The sequence below is a fragment of the Delphinus delphis genome, chromosome 11 (genome assembly GCF_949987515.2).
Source record: "Delphinus delphis chromosome 11, mDelDel1.2, whole genome shotgun sequence".
Classification (NCBI taxonomy): domain Eukaryota; kingdom Metazoa; phylum Chordata; class Mammalia; order Artiodactyla; family Delphinidae; genus Delphinus; species Delphinus delphis.
The window spans coordinates 29,990,797-30,005,541 of record NC_082693.1 but is presented as its reverse complement, the minus strand read 5'-3'; the positions used below and the strand labels follow the sequence as shown (position 1 = coordinate 30,005,541).

The following is a 14,745-nucleotide window of genomic DNA, read 5'->3' as shown; positions in this document are numbered from 1 at the left end:
CATCTAGGATTTGAGCAATGTTACACTTGGGTGGACAGTGCCATTATAATTCTGTATACTTGGTCCAAAGAGTGTTCTAGTCTAATTGTAATCTCAATCACAAGAGCTAATCATTTTGATAATCGATGAAACATTTTATTCAGCATTATATAGCACAAAATAGAATACTTAATTCAAATTAACATCAGTTATCTTACTGCTGGTTTTAATGGACATTCCAATTTAGTAAAAACCAAGAATATAATTATGTGTTTCTACCAAAAGAAAGGTAACTAGTGATGGAAAAAGGAAAGAAACGGTGTCTTCAGTCTTCTCCTTCTCCCTCCAAATGTTATTAGGCATTGTGACTTTAAGCATATTGATAGAAAAATAGTTTTATGTATCCTTTTCTAAGGTGGTAGCACAATCTTGTCAGCCTCTATTGATACAGAAACTACATTGCTGACCTTGCAAAAATACTATTTATTTTTAGGTACACTAAGAAGGGTTGTAGGGCAAAAGAAAATATATTTTTAGTTCAAGTAGTAAAAATTATTAAGAACTTCCCTAAGCTTAGGATTTGTTTACATTTGATACATATTTTTTTAGTATTTGCTTGTATTTATATTTATATATCTCTTGCAAAGGATTAGTGGATGATTTTAGCTAGTCTTTAACTCATTAGTCATGATTAGGTCTTTTACTGTTCTTACTCTTGTAAAGAAATCTGGTATTTGTTTGTATTTGTGATCATTTTATGTTTTATTTTGAAGAAATATATGTATTTGGAAGAACTTTTAAGATATGTTTGAAAGATAACATGCAATATGTGTTATTACATCCATGAGGCAATTTCTGCTAACATTAAACTTATAATATTTCTTTTTGTTAGCTGTATAACGAAGAGGTTCTTGACTTATTTGATACCACTCGTGATATTGATGCAAAAAATAAAAAATCAAATATAAAGATTCATGAAGATTCAGCTGGAGGAATTTATACCGTGGGCGTCACAACACGTACAGTGATTACAGAATCCGAGGTGACATTTATGTTGTAGTTAAAATAGAGCGTGTTTGGGAAATTCCCTAGTGGTCCAGGGGTTAGGGCTCCACACTTCCACTGCAGAGGGCATGGGTTCCATCCCTTGTTGGGGAACTAAGATCCCGCAAGCTGCGCGGCACAGCCACAGGAAAAAAAATAGAGCGTGTTTGGCTTTATTTAATAGTCAGCTCTGCTGCTCATGATATTTGTATCCTTGAGTGTAACATGGAGTTAAAATCTTCTTCATTTTTTACCAGGATTTTATTATTAAAAATGTAACAGTTATGATAAAGTCAGTGCATTTATTGTAACATCAAAAGAATTTAAGGCATTGTATGTACAGTTTTCTTTCACACCTAGAAAAGAGGGTTAGATAATTTTAAGTGAAGGATGAGGCCACAGTCCTTTTGTAATTTTTGCTGTAACATACGTAGGCCTGTATCATGGCTCCTAAAGAGAGACTTAAGAAAAGTTACAATGGGGAGTTCCCTGCGAGGCCAGTGGTTAGGCCTCCACACTTTCACTGCCATGGCGCTGGGTTCAATTCCTGGTCAGGGAACAAAGATCCGCAAGCCACGTGGAGTGGCCAAAAAAAAAAAAGTTACAGGGCTTCCCTGGTGGCACAGTGGTTGAGGGTCCGCCTGCTGATGCAGGGGACGCGGGTTCATTCCCCGGTTCGGGAGGATCCCACGTGCCGTGGAGCGGCTGGGCCCGTGAGCCGTGGCCGCTGGGCCTGCACGTCCGGAGCCTGTGCCCCGCAGCGGGAGGGGCCACAGCAGTGAGAGGCCCGCGTACCGCAAAACAAAACAAAACAAAAAAAGTTACAAAAAATAAGATACAGAAGAGCCTGAGTAATTCCAGTTATTGCTTAGTTTGTTCCGAAGTGTTCTACTGTAATAGTTTTGAAATAGAAGCTGCAAATGTCAGCGAATGGCAAACGGTTGAATCTCAGTATTTTCTCCTATTAAAAAAACAACAACAACAAAAAAACTGTTATACTGAGAAATTCAGCTCAAAAAGTGCCTGTAAATAAAATAATAAGAGGGCTTCCCTGGTGGCGCAGTGGTTGAGAGTCCGCCTGCCGATGCAGGGGACACAGGTTCATGCCACGGTCCGGGAAGATCCCACATGCCGCGGAGCGGCTAGGCCCGTGAGCCATGGCTGCTGAGCCTGCGCGTCTGGAGCCTGTGCTCCGCAACGGGAGAGGCCACAACAGTGAGAGGCCCGCGTACCGCAAAAAAGTAAGAAGAAGAAGAAGAAAATCTGTCTTTCACATCCTTTAATATGTTGGATTTTAACCAGTAGCTCAGATTTCTGATTATATGGACCTAGTCTAAGTATTGTTCAAGTAAAACCCCTCTTTCTTTCCGTTTTCTAGATGATGCAGTGTTTGAAGCTGGGTGCTTTATCCCGGACCACTGCTAGTACCCAAATGAATGTTCAGAGCTCTCGTTCACATGCCATTTTTACCATTCACTTGTGTCAAACCAGAATGTGTCCCCAAATAGATGCTGTGAGTTATTGGTTCTAATTTTTTAAGATTTCATATTTCATTTCTGTAAAATCCATGAAAATATTCAAAGAGAACATTTGTGCCAAGTTTAGTTTGTTTAATCATTCCTTTTCCAATTGAGATGTCCCTGATCTTGTTTAAGCTAAAGCTGGCCAACCATGTAAAATTAAAAATTGAATATATATGTCTGCAATAGCCAGAAAGTATGTTGTGGCCATATGGTAATACATGTCATTACTTGGGACCCTTTGCTTTTGAGGGCTATATGCTACAAGTTTCTCTTCAACACAGGCAAAGCCTCAGTTGATAACAGTTAGGTTTTGACCTTCTTTGACCTAACTTTGTCTAAGCTTCTAATTGCAGCAGGCATTTTTGTACTTATATTTATTTGGCCACATGCCTATACTTGGCTATATGTATACTGAGGGCAAGGTGGGATTGAAGGATATTTAGTGTCATATTAATAAAATATTTTCAATTATCTTCCTCAATTGCAGGAAAGTGCAACTGATAATAAGGTGATTTCTGAATCATCACAGATGAATGAATTTGAAACTCTGACTGCAAAGTTCCATTTTGTTGATCTGGCAGGATCAGAAAGACTGAAGCGTACTGGAGCTACAGGCGAGAGGGCAAAAGAAGGCATTTCCATCAACTGTGGACTTGTAAGACTAAGACTAAGGCTTTGTGCTGAGAATATAACAGGGCTATTTTATTGTCCTTTTCCCTTTTGTAATACATAATACCCAAGTGGAAATCCTTCATTCACTGAGCTGAGAAATGACAGTTGCTGTAAACTTAGGAGTAACGCATTGAATTTTGATCTCCTCAGACTGTCAGCATTTTTCTCCTTTTCACATTGCAAATTTTCTTCATGTGTAAAAATTTAGTTGGATTAAATTTTATGATGTGTGCATAAAATAATCTATGCATATATATAATAGAAATGATTTTAAAATTCTTCTCACAAACTTACTGTTTTAATATTAAACATTTTATGGGATGACTTTCAAAGTAGCTTTTTTGCTAACATTTTGTGATAGACTTTATTTTGGAAATTACAATCAAATGTTTTTTAGTAATGATTGTTTCAAAATGAGAACTTTTCTAGATTGTATTAGGAATTAACTTTAATACCATGCCATCTAGTGGTGTTTTTGATTGGAAAACACCTTGTGTTTGAGTTAGCCTAAAGCTTCTATTATATGGAAGAAAACGTTTTAGAACCAAATTTTTATGTAATTAATCTTTTCTTCCTATTGATTTCATTAAAAAGTTGGTTCTTTGTTCCTGCTTAAAAGTAACGGCATCCTAAATTTCTGTGATGCTGACAGCATCAGGACAGGTGTTTTCTGCTTTGCTTCCCTCCCTTTCTTCCTAGAGCAGGGACTCCGAGCATATGGTCATTTTTTTGTTTATTGCCCAATATTTACTTTTATATGATTGCAACCCTTCTGTGGGGGAATTATCAACTGAGACCGATTAGAGAGAGCCAGCCTTCCCAACTACCCATCTTGATGCTCCCACCATACAGTTGAACATGTGTTAAAAGGAGTGAGCGACCAGGATCCTCGACTTTGTGTATTGTTTTGAGTTTCTTAGGAGATAAAATCATGGTGGTATTTACATTTGTGCTGTCCGGAAAAGACAAAAGCCATTGCTCTGTTTTCCAGTTCAGGCTATTGAAGCATGTTCAGACACGTGGTAGAGGTTCATTCAGTGTGGCCAGTGGTTAAAACTGCAGACTCTGGAAAAGGGGGACTAAGACACAGTGTGATGCTGATGCACTCGCTGCAGGATCCATTGGCTCTAACAAAGACATGGTTTTGCCTTACTGAAGGCGAGTGCGACCAGCATTTAGGAAAATGCTTATGCTGTAGGTGCTGGTTCAGTGACAGTAGGAAAAGCAGTAGGGGGTGGCAGGAGGAGTGATTAAATAGTTCCGTAATTTGACTTAGTTTTTTAAAATATTGGATGCTTAGCACATAGATTCATTGAATTTCTAAGTGCGGCTATACTTGCATTAGGAATGCCATGATCAGAGATATCATACTGATATTTTTATTGTGGTTAAAGGAAATTTTGTTTTCCCATGAGGAAGCTATAGTACAACAAGAAAGTTTATGCAACTGTTAAACTAGTGAACAATTTGTTTCTTCAATGAATTGAGGAGAAGAATTTGCAACATGAATTGGCAGTTTTGTGGGGTGTACAACATGATGCTCTGGTAATACTAGGACTGGTCAGAAGTCATCAATCTTATAACATTTCTATTTCTAAAGAAAATCTCTGCATAGAAGTTTAAGTATTTGTGAATTATGGGTATATATATGGCATTAAATTTTGAGTGGTGTCAGTTTTTAGTAGTTATGTGGAAAGCTCCAAGTTTACTTTATATTTGAAAATACAAATGTAAAACAAAACCAAACACAAATGTTTTCAATTCTGCCATGGCTTCATATTATTTTCTATAAGGTTTCATTATTTAAAAGTGTTATAATTAGGATATTTTTATAATTTTTTTTCTCTCTCTTTCTTTTAGTTGGCACTTGGCAATGTAATAAGTGCATTGGGAGACAAGAGCAAGAGGGCCACGCATGTTCCCTATAGAGATTCTAAGCTGACAAGACTACTACAGGATTCTCTTGGGGGTAATAGGTATGCATAAGTGTTTATCCTCCATATTCCTGAATTTCAGTTATTCATTATTTTTAAAATAAGTTTGTAAAGTGATTTATAAGAACTGTTTTTACTGTAAAGCAAATTAATAGGATGAGGAACTAATAATTATTAAGTGCCTCAAATGTGTGAGTGCTTTTGCATGTTGTTATTTCACATATTTCTTATAACACCTCTTGAGGTAGGTGTTATTATTCCTATTTTATAGATAAGGAAATTGAAATCCAGAGAGGTTAAGTAATTTATTCAGTCACTTAGCTTATAAATGAAATCCTTGGCATGTGCTCTTTCTCTATACCATTGTTTCAGTTTTAAGTGCTTGGCACATAGTTGATGCCTAATAAAATTTTGTTGAAAAGTAAATGCTGTCTTCTAAGTAATTAAAAAGCAATTTAAATATTATTCATTTTCTTTACAAAGTCTCCTAAAAATTAAACATTTTTTTACATTTGAGAAAAAATTTAAAAATGTTAATTGAATGAAATATAGGGTGATTGATGGTTATTAAGTTTGCCAGAATCACTGATATTCCTCCTTTTCTGTACTTTGCATCATCCTGATATGTTTCATCAGCTAAATGTATTCTTTTGGTAATGCATTCCTTTTTATAAGCATCAGAATGTTGGCTTTAAAAATGGTAACTTTTTTGGCATTTAAATTCAATCATAGAACAGTTCAACAAGTTACACACAACTACAGTGAATCTATTTTACAGTGTTTTCAATGGTCTAACATGTTTACTGATGCTATAAAATGATCATTAGGTGCTGTAAAATGATCATTAGATGCTGTAAAATTAAACTTGCAAACTTTCTTTTTGAACAACTATTATTCAAAGAATTTTGATAATGTTAAGTTTATTTAGGTCTGAAGTTGGATGGATTTAGAAATAAAGTTTTGTTTTTTAGAATTCAAGAGTATCATTTTTATATTCCTTCTTTTCATATAATATTGCCATTGTCTTAACTCAGCTGTCTTCTAGCATATCCTTTGTATTGCTTCCACTGTTACATATTTCTTACTTCTGGTCTATATTTTCATTCTGACCTTCAATATCAATCTGGGTCTTATAACAGGACAAAAATTTTTGTTTTTTAAGCCAAATGTAAATTTTTAAAGTTTGCTAAATTGTAGCCTTTTCCTGTGTTTATTTCTTAGCTTTATAATACAGTTTTGTCTTATAAACAAAGCAGAGATAGTAAACATCTTCCCTTTACAAGTGTCAATACTTTTGAATAATTCAGTACTTCTGAGAGTTTGCTTGCCTTGTAACAATCTAAGATATTTGCACTGTGGGTTTTGAATTCCTCTTGAGTTTTATCTAAGCTATAGCTAAAGAGTCTCAGATGTTCCTCACCCATTTCCTATCTAGTGGTAACGCCTCTTATTCTCAGTGACCCTCAATTCCTGCTTAAAATTGTGAGATTGAACGCCTAGTTCAAAAGCATTAAACTTTGTATAAGCATTGGAAAACAAAATTCCTTCATGTTGTGATGTTTGTACAAATTTCTCTTAAAAGAAAAATTAAATCAAAAGTATTTGTGGAAACAAGCTGCATATATTTATGTGTACAGTTTGGTGATTTTTTAAGAAACAAAGCTGGCTTTTATACATTTATAATGTTTAATGTAACATTTTAAAAAGTTTATAGCAAAAATATGGAAAAATACAGAAAATATAAAACATCATAAAAATCAACTGTATTTCTATTACTTGTAAGTAACTATTGTTAACATTGTGATGTATTTCCTCCCTAATGTGTAATATAATATGATATAACAATATATAAGATAAATAACTTTATTTATTTGTTTGTTTATTTTGGCCATACCGCATGGCTTGTGGGATCTCAGTTCCCCAACCAGGGACTGAACCCGGGCCACAGCAGTGAAAGTGCTGAATCCTAACTGTTAGACCACCAGGGAACTCCCTAATATATTTAAATTATATGGTTTCCTTTAAGATAGAGTTATGGTTTTATATAAAAATAAACAACTTTCATTAAAAATCTTTTTCATAAACATAACTATTTTTTTTAATAACTTTATTTTTTTTGGCTGTGTTGGGTCTTCGTTTCTGTGCGAGGGCTTTCTCTAGTTGTGGCAAGCGGGGGCCACTCTTCATCGCGGTGCGCGGGGCTCTCACTGTCGCGGCCTCTCTTGCTGCACAGCACAGGCTCCAGATGTGCAGGCTAGTAGCCGTGGCTCACGGGCCTAGCCGCTGCGCAGCATCCTCCCGGACCAGGGCTCGAACATGGACCAGGGCTGGAACCCATGTCCGCTGCATCGGCAGGCAGACTTTCAACCACTGCACCACCAGGGAAGCCCCATAACTGTTCTTGAAATTTGTATCATTTGGGTTTTAATATGTGACCTTTTTCCTATACAGTAGGTCTTAGCTCCTCTCATTCCTGATTTCACTATTCTTCTTAAGCACTTGATCCCAATACTTCTCAAAATATTTTTAGTAAGGGAGAGTTCTCCTCCTTCCCACTTCCCAGTTGTAGTGGGTTGATATTGAACATGACTATACTCAGCTTGTCCCATTATGTGAGTTTGAAAATATTTGAACTGGTCTATACTGTATTCAGTGAAATGAGTTCATTGATTACAGCAAGCTCAAATGTTGTAAAAGTTGCCAAAATGCTTACTGTCAATTTCTATACTTGTCATGAATCTTCCAGACTGGCACTGGACTGGGGATAACATTTTGAGTAGTCCTATCCTCTAATCAGTATCCATAATCATCACTCTCACTGGATTACCTTATCTTCTTCATCAACAGAGATGCATGAATTATCTTAACTTCTGACTTCAAATAAATAAATATAATATACGCATGACATACAAACAATTATTAGGGATCTAATATGTTCTAAGTAACACAAACAAATAGTAATGACCTAATATGTTCCAAATACTGTGTTGTACAAAGTAGTCTGATGAATAAAAAATATTTGATGATCCTTGTCCTCTAGGAGTTTAGTATCTAAGAGTTTGGATCTATAAAATTTCAATATAATCATAATCAACAAAAAAGAGGTATGCAAAGGGTATGAGGAAGCAGAGAGAAAGGAGTACAGCCAAACTCAGTGTTGGATTCTTGGACTAGATGATCTCTGAGTTGAATCTTGAATAATAGTAAAAGTAAGGGTAAATAAGGATGAGCAAGAGTTCACAAAGGAATAAAGATAGGTGGAATGGGACCCCTTTTAAAAGGGTTGCTATGAAGGGCATTATGCTAAGTGAAATAAGTTAGACAGAGAAAGACAAATACTGTATGATATCACTTGTATGTGGAATCTAAAAAATACAACAAACTGTGAATATAACAAAAAAGAAGCAGACTCACAGGTATAGAGAACAAACTAGTGGTTACCAGTGGCGGGGAGGGGCAATATAGAGGTGGGGGAGTGGGAGGTACAAACCGTTGGATGTAAGATAGGCTCAAGGATATATTGTACAACATGAGGAATATAGCCAATATTTTGTAATAACTGTAAATGGAAAGTAACCTTTAAAAATTGTGTAAAAATTTTAAAAATTTAAAAAAATGAGACATTACTACACATCTAAAATGAGTAAAAATAAAGCTTGACAATACTAAAAAAAAATAAGAAGAAGAAAATAAAAGTGTTACTATGAGTGCCGTGTTGAGATTATTGGGAGAAGGCAGGAGTGGAAGCAGGAAGCTAGGAGGCTATAGATTAGAATTGATAGGTATAAATTTCCTACCAGGGTGGGTAAATTAGCTCCTTAACTGTTAGTGTGCAAGTGCCCATTAGACTCTCCACATCTTTTTCATTGACAGAATTAGCTTAGGCATAATAAGCATTTTATTATCCTATTCTTTGGTTGGTAAAGCAATTCATCATGACGATAAAATAATGTTTCCCAGTTTTCCTATGTAATCTAGCCAGAAACTCTGGAACTTTGACCACTCAATCACAAATGACGTTTCATATTGTGAAACATATGGGTATACTAAATACTTTTTTTGATCAGGTGATAGGATTTAGTGTAAAACTTTTTGCTGAAATAAAAAATCAGGATGCAAGTGATTAAATAAAAAGAAAAAATTTAAATCCTAAAATAGGGACTTCCCTGGGGGCACAGTGGTTAAGAATCCGCCTGCCAGTGCAGAGGACACAGGTTAAAGCCCTTGTCCGGGAAGATCCCACATGCTGTGGAGCAACTACCCATGTGCCACAACTACTGAGCCTGCGTGCTACAACTACGGAAGCCCTTATGCCTAGAGCCCATGCTCTGCAACAAGAGAAGCCACCGCAATGAGAAGCCTGTGCACGAATGGAAGAGTAGCCCCCGGCTCGGCACAACTAGAGAAAGCCTGTGCACAGCAACGAAGAACCAAAGCAGCCAAAAATAAATAAAAGTTAAAAAAAAAATCCTGAAATATTAAGTAGATAATGAAAGCAATGATTTTTGAATTTCAACATGTCATATTATAGATAGATTAAATTTTAGAATTATTCTGTGTATATTGCTTCAAAAAATTTTTTAAAGAGGTGAGAAATATATGCACTTGTATTATGAGTATATGGTATTATGAGTCAAAAAAGTATAATATAAATTAATTTTCCCCAATTTTAGCCAAGCAAACAAAATCTTTTTCCTTAAGATAGTCTTAAAGCATTGGGGCTTATAAATTTGCTTTTATTTTTAAGTTAGTAATGTCAATCTTTTGGTATCTCGAAGGAGAGATATTATTCAAAAGGCGGGAATTTTAAAATGATTATTTCAGTGTTTTATTTGCTTTTATCTGTAAACCTAATTATTTTTTGTAACTTTCAGCCAAACAATCATGATAGCATGTGTCAGCCCTTCAGACAGAGATTTTATGGAAACTTTAAATACCCTGAAATATGCCAATCGAGCTAGAAATATCAAGAACAAGGTGATGGTCAATCAGGACAGAGCTAGCCAGCAGATCAATGCGCTCCGTAGTGAGATCACACGACTTCAGATGGAGCTTATGGAGTACAAAACAGTAAGCTAATGGTTTTGACTTTGCATTTTGTGATACATTTTGTGTACACAGTGATACCTTTTTGTGATGGCTTGCACATATATGTTTCTGGAGTCTCTTTGTCATAGTGGTGGCATCTTTCCTTTTGGAGGTAGAATTCTCTAGTTTTATGTGTGGGTAGCCTTTAATAATGTTCAGTCTAACAACCTGACCAGCCTCTTGTTTCAAAATACTTCCTTCCCAGTCAGATTCTTTAGTGACAAATGCTCAAAGGAGAGATGTAGTAGAGGGAAAAGGATCTCTTGCCTTGAGGCTGTTAAGACAAAAGTGCTCTTGGTTGTAGAATTGCATAATCCTGCAGTATCCTTTAACAAAACTCTTGTGTATTTAAAACTTCTCAATCAATAGGGAAATATTTTTCTTTTCTAGGGTAAAAGAATAATCGACGAGGAGGGTGTGGAAAGCATCAATGATATGTTTCATGAGAATGCTATGCTACAGACTGAAAATAACAACCTGCGTGTAAGAATTAAAGCCATGCAAGAGACGGTTGATGTATTGAGGACCAGAATCACACAGCTTGTTAGTGATCAGGCCAACCAAGTTCTTGCCAGAGCAGGTATGTATGTAGGGTGGGATGAGTGAGGGATTACTTTTGGAGAGCAGGAAATATTCTTCATATTTGTTAACTCTGTGGAATATTTGAAGTGAAAAAGTCAATCTCTGTGTATACAATCTGTGATTTTAAGTTAATACTTAATTTGTAAATAATACATTCTTACAGAAATAAAATATGCCCTATGCTTCATCATATTATCTTACTTTCTGCTCATGTAATTAAGGGCAGGAAATTTGCTGTTTAAATTATGTTTCAAAGCATTATTGTTTGTTTCTATAACTTTGTTTTTTCTCTCATTCTGTTCTGTTGAATTTTAAAGGAAATTCTTTTTTTAGTTAATTTTTATTGGAGTATAGTTGATTTACAATGTTACTTTCTGCTGTACAGCAAAGTGAATCAGTTATACATATACATATATTCACTCTTTTTTAGCTTCTTGTCCCATATAGGTCATTACAGAGTATTGAGTAGAGTTCCCTGTGCTATACAGTAGGTTCTTAGTAGTTATCTATTTTTATATATAGTAGTGTGTGTATGTCAGTCCCAATCTCCCAATTTATCCCTCTCCCCCTTTCCTTATTTTATCCTGCAGGTGAAGGGAATGAGGAGATTAGTAATATGATTCACAATTATATTAAAGAAATTGAAGATCTCAGGTACAGTTCACATTCTGTAATATATAATGCACGTATTTTGGGTTTTGCAGTGAAGTATTATTGCTATTTTTTGGGCTTATTTTGTAGTAACTATTCACAGTGATATTTCAGCCCTTTGGTCAGGTTAACTTTAGGGGAATAGGTACTTGCCTATAACGGAACATATGAGAACATAACGTCACAAACTACTTTCCTCTTCCTACATTATCTTCCTGGGTTATCCTCCTGCTCTTGTTGTTATACCCTTAATTGGAAGCTTAATTGGTGTAACAACAGGCATAATTGGTGTAGATGAAGTTACCTCCCTGTGCCTCTTCACCCACCATTTGGGAATGGTCAACATCAATAAGTCATCTCTAATTTTTAAAATCTCCCATTACTCCTGTTCCCTTATACGTCTTCAACTATTCTATATGTGTGAGTCATTGCATCCCTACCAATTTGCCTGCCTCTGTGGTATATACAAAGGCTCATTCATCACCCACATTTCACACACATATTGCAAATACTCACAGTATGCCAAGCATCATGCCATGGACTGAACAAGTATGACATAAACAAAGAGTTCACAGTCTAGGTGGGTCAACTTACATAAATAGTCACATGTAGTAAATGGAATGACAGAAATCAGTAAATAGAACACCCATGCCAGGTGTGGGAATGTGGAGGGGACCACTGAGCACAGACTGGAAGAATTGGGGTCAGAAAGTAGATCAAGGACACTAATCATTTCTATAATATTTTCAGGTTCCATGGTTTGCCCTGATGGCTGAGCTGCTTTCTCTTTAAGTAGAACTACAGTCAGCTCCATTGGGAGCACCTAAATAGCTCAGATCTCACTTTTGTTATCCATTTGCAGAAAATAACCAAGTGAGAGATTATCTTTCACAGCTACCCTAACAATTCTCTGTCTTGTATTTGTGTTCTGTTTCCCTCTCTCTTCCTCTGGTTATTCTAGAGATTCTTAAACAGAGATGAGTAGTGTTTCTACTGTTTCTGCCTCCGTAAGGCACACCAGGTCCCTTAAAAGCTTCAAAAAATAAAAACCAGTGAGAAAACATCTGATGTAGCAATAGATAAAGTTACTCAAATAACTATTACTTTTATTCTGTTTATATATTTCCAAACTTTACCTTTTTGATGGAGACCTTTGGGACCTTAGGTTGTAGTTCTGGTCAGCTGCCAAACTGGACTTGCAGTTTCCATCTTGTGTTGGCAGTGCTCTTTCCTGCCTACTGCCAAAAACTTGTCCTCTGACCAGTCTCCTGTGTTTCCTGACTCTGTAGACCCCATCTTTACCATTCCTTCAGACAAAACTAATATCTCTGTCTTTTAGTTCCTAAAGATTCTTTTCCTGCTCCTAGTCTGCTTCTTTTTATCTTTTTTTATTTTCTTGGCACTGGTCAATTGTTAAGGCTGATTCCATACTCTGGTTCTTGGGCTTGATTTCCTCTCTTCCATCATGTATTCTAAGACCATATCTAAGCTTGATCTCATTATTTGGTGAATGGCTTGACTAGTGTCATTATTTCCTAGAAAACTGACTGAATCATTTCCATTCCTTCTAATAGCTAAAAGGAGCATCTAATATCTTTCTTCTTCAAGTTCTTGAGTTAAGACTATTCTTTAAGCCATCTAGAGAACAATGATGACTCTTAGGCCTTGAGTTCAGTCAGTGATCAAGTCTTTCGTGGTATAGGTTAATAGCTTTTTGGCTCTTTTATTCAGTTTGTCCCATTCATAAAGTGTAGTCTTCTCAGATCTCGGGACTGTAATTTATAATATAAAAATAATTTACATATGAGATAAACATAAATGATCTTTGAATTTAAATTGAATTACCTGCATTGAAATTTTTAAGCTTCTGTTTATTAAGTATATGACCTTGGGCAAATTACCTAACTCTTTGATCTTTAGTGTTTATCTGTAAGAATGAGGTAATAACCTGCTAGTCTCAAAGAGTTATTATGGGGCTCAAATAAAAGAACAGGATGTAAAAATTATTAAATTGAAAAATACTGTAAAGGTCTAACATATTATTATTTAGGTCCAAGTTCTCACATTCTGTTTCATCTACGAAATTCTACTCCAATCCATATTTTAATCAATACTTTCTCTTAGGAAGACATTCATTCACAGCTACTTAAACTTAATGTAAATTATGTAAATGTATTGCTACATGGGAATGTTTATATTTTAAGTCTTATCATTTTAATTATAAAATAATGCTAGTTACCTTTTAATAAATTTACACATCACATTATTTGTTGTGAAATGATAATAGTCATAATTAATCTTAGTTTTCTGGAGTTCAAAATTTTTGTAGAAATTTCTGAAAATATAGGAAAGTTTTTAAAAAGTTAAAATCACCCATATTCTCACCATTCCAAGAACTGATGTTAACATTTTGGTATATCTCTTCAATAATTTTTCAATGCATACTTTAGCAAAATTTGTATCGGGGTGTATGTATTGCTTTGCTATCTATTCTTTGAAATGTGACAAGATATTAGGATCATTTTTTAATGTTATTAAATATTTTTCTAACATGGTTTTTGCATGGCTCCATGAGTACTGTCTCATGGGTTGTAATTGATTTATTTATCTAATCCCCTACTGTTAGATAATTATATTGTTTCCAACTTTTTGATAAGAATAGTTATTATTTGTTAAAAACATTATTAGGTGAGTTTTAAATTCATTGTATCATCATCCTCATAACTGTCCTAGGGAAGTATATATTTTCATCTCCATTTAATGAAGGATTTAGAGATTCTGTGAGTGAAAAAGCTGAGATGATATTCAGTAAGTGAAAAGGCTGAGATGCAAGCCTCAGTTTATTCCTTCCCAAGGAAGTCTGTGTACTTCCCCTCATGCCTCACTGCTTGGTCTCCTATTAAATGAAATGCAGACAGCAACAAGTGTGTGATTGGGTGAGTAGGAAGAGAAGGAGAGGCAAAGAGAGAGATGTTATCTCTACAGCCCATACAAAAAGCAGGATCTACTAATGTAGTGTGGGGTTGGTGGAGTTGGAGGTGAGCCCTAAAGGTTTCAGCCTCTATTAGCACCAGGACGGAAGAAGCATTAAAAATATGCCCCAACCAAATGCAGATTTTTAAAATCAGGTAATAATCAAACACAAATTGATTATTATATAAATGAGCCAATTAAAAACAGGTCATTAATTGATAGCTAATTTATATTTTCATTCATTTTTTAAAAGGGTCTTTTTAAAAAAATTAATTTATTTATTTGTTATTTGTATTTTT

General features: G+C 35.3%; 1 protein-coding gene across 3 annotated transcripts in view; it reads left to right on the top strand.

The window, feature by feature from the left end:
* Nucleotides 1-14,745, top strand: part of KIF21A (kinesin family member 21A) — a 158,129-nt gene that overhangs the window by 81,832 nt on the left and 61,552 nt on the right. For all 3 annotated transcript variants that reach the window (XM_060024581.1, XM_060024582.1, XM_060024580.1), the window contains exons 4-10: nt 872-1,021; nt 2,402-2,536; nt 3,034-3,201; nt 5,079-5,194; nt 10,027-10,222; nt 10,631-10,820; nt 11,413-11,476. In XM_060024581.1, the coding sequence (XP_059880564.1) occupies nt 872-1,021; nt 2,402-2,536; nt 3,034-3,201; nt 5,079-5,194; nt 10,027-10,222; nt 10,631-10,820; nt 11,413-11,476 (1,019 nt within the window). The remainder of the gene's footprint in view (nt 1-871; nt 1,022-2,401; nt 2,537-3,033; nt 3,202-5,078; nt 5,195-10,026; nt 10,223-10,630; nt 10,821-11,412; nt 11,477-14,745) is intronic.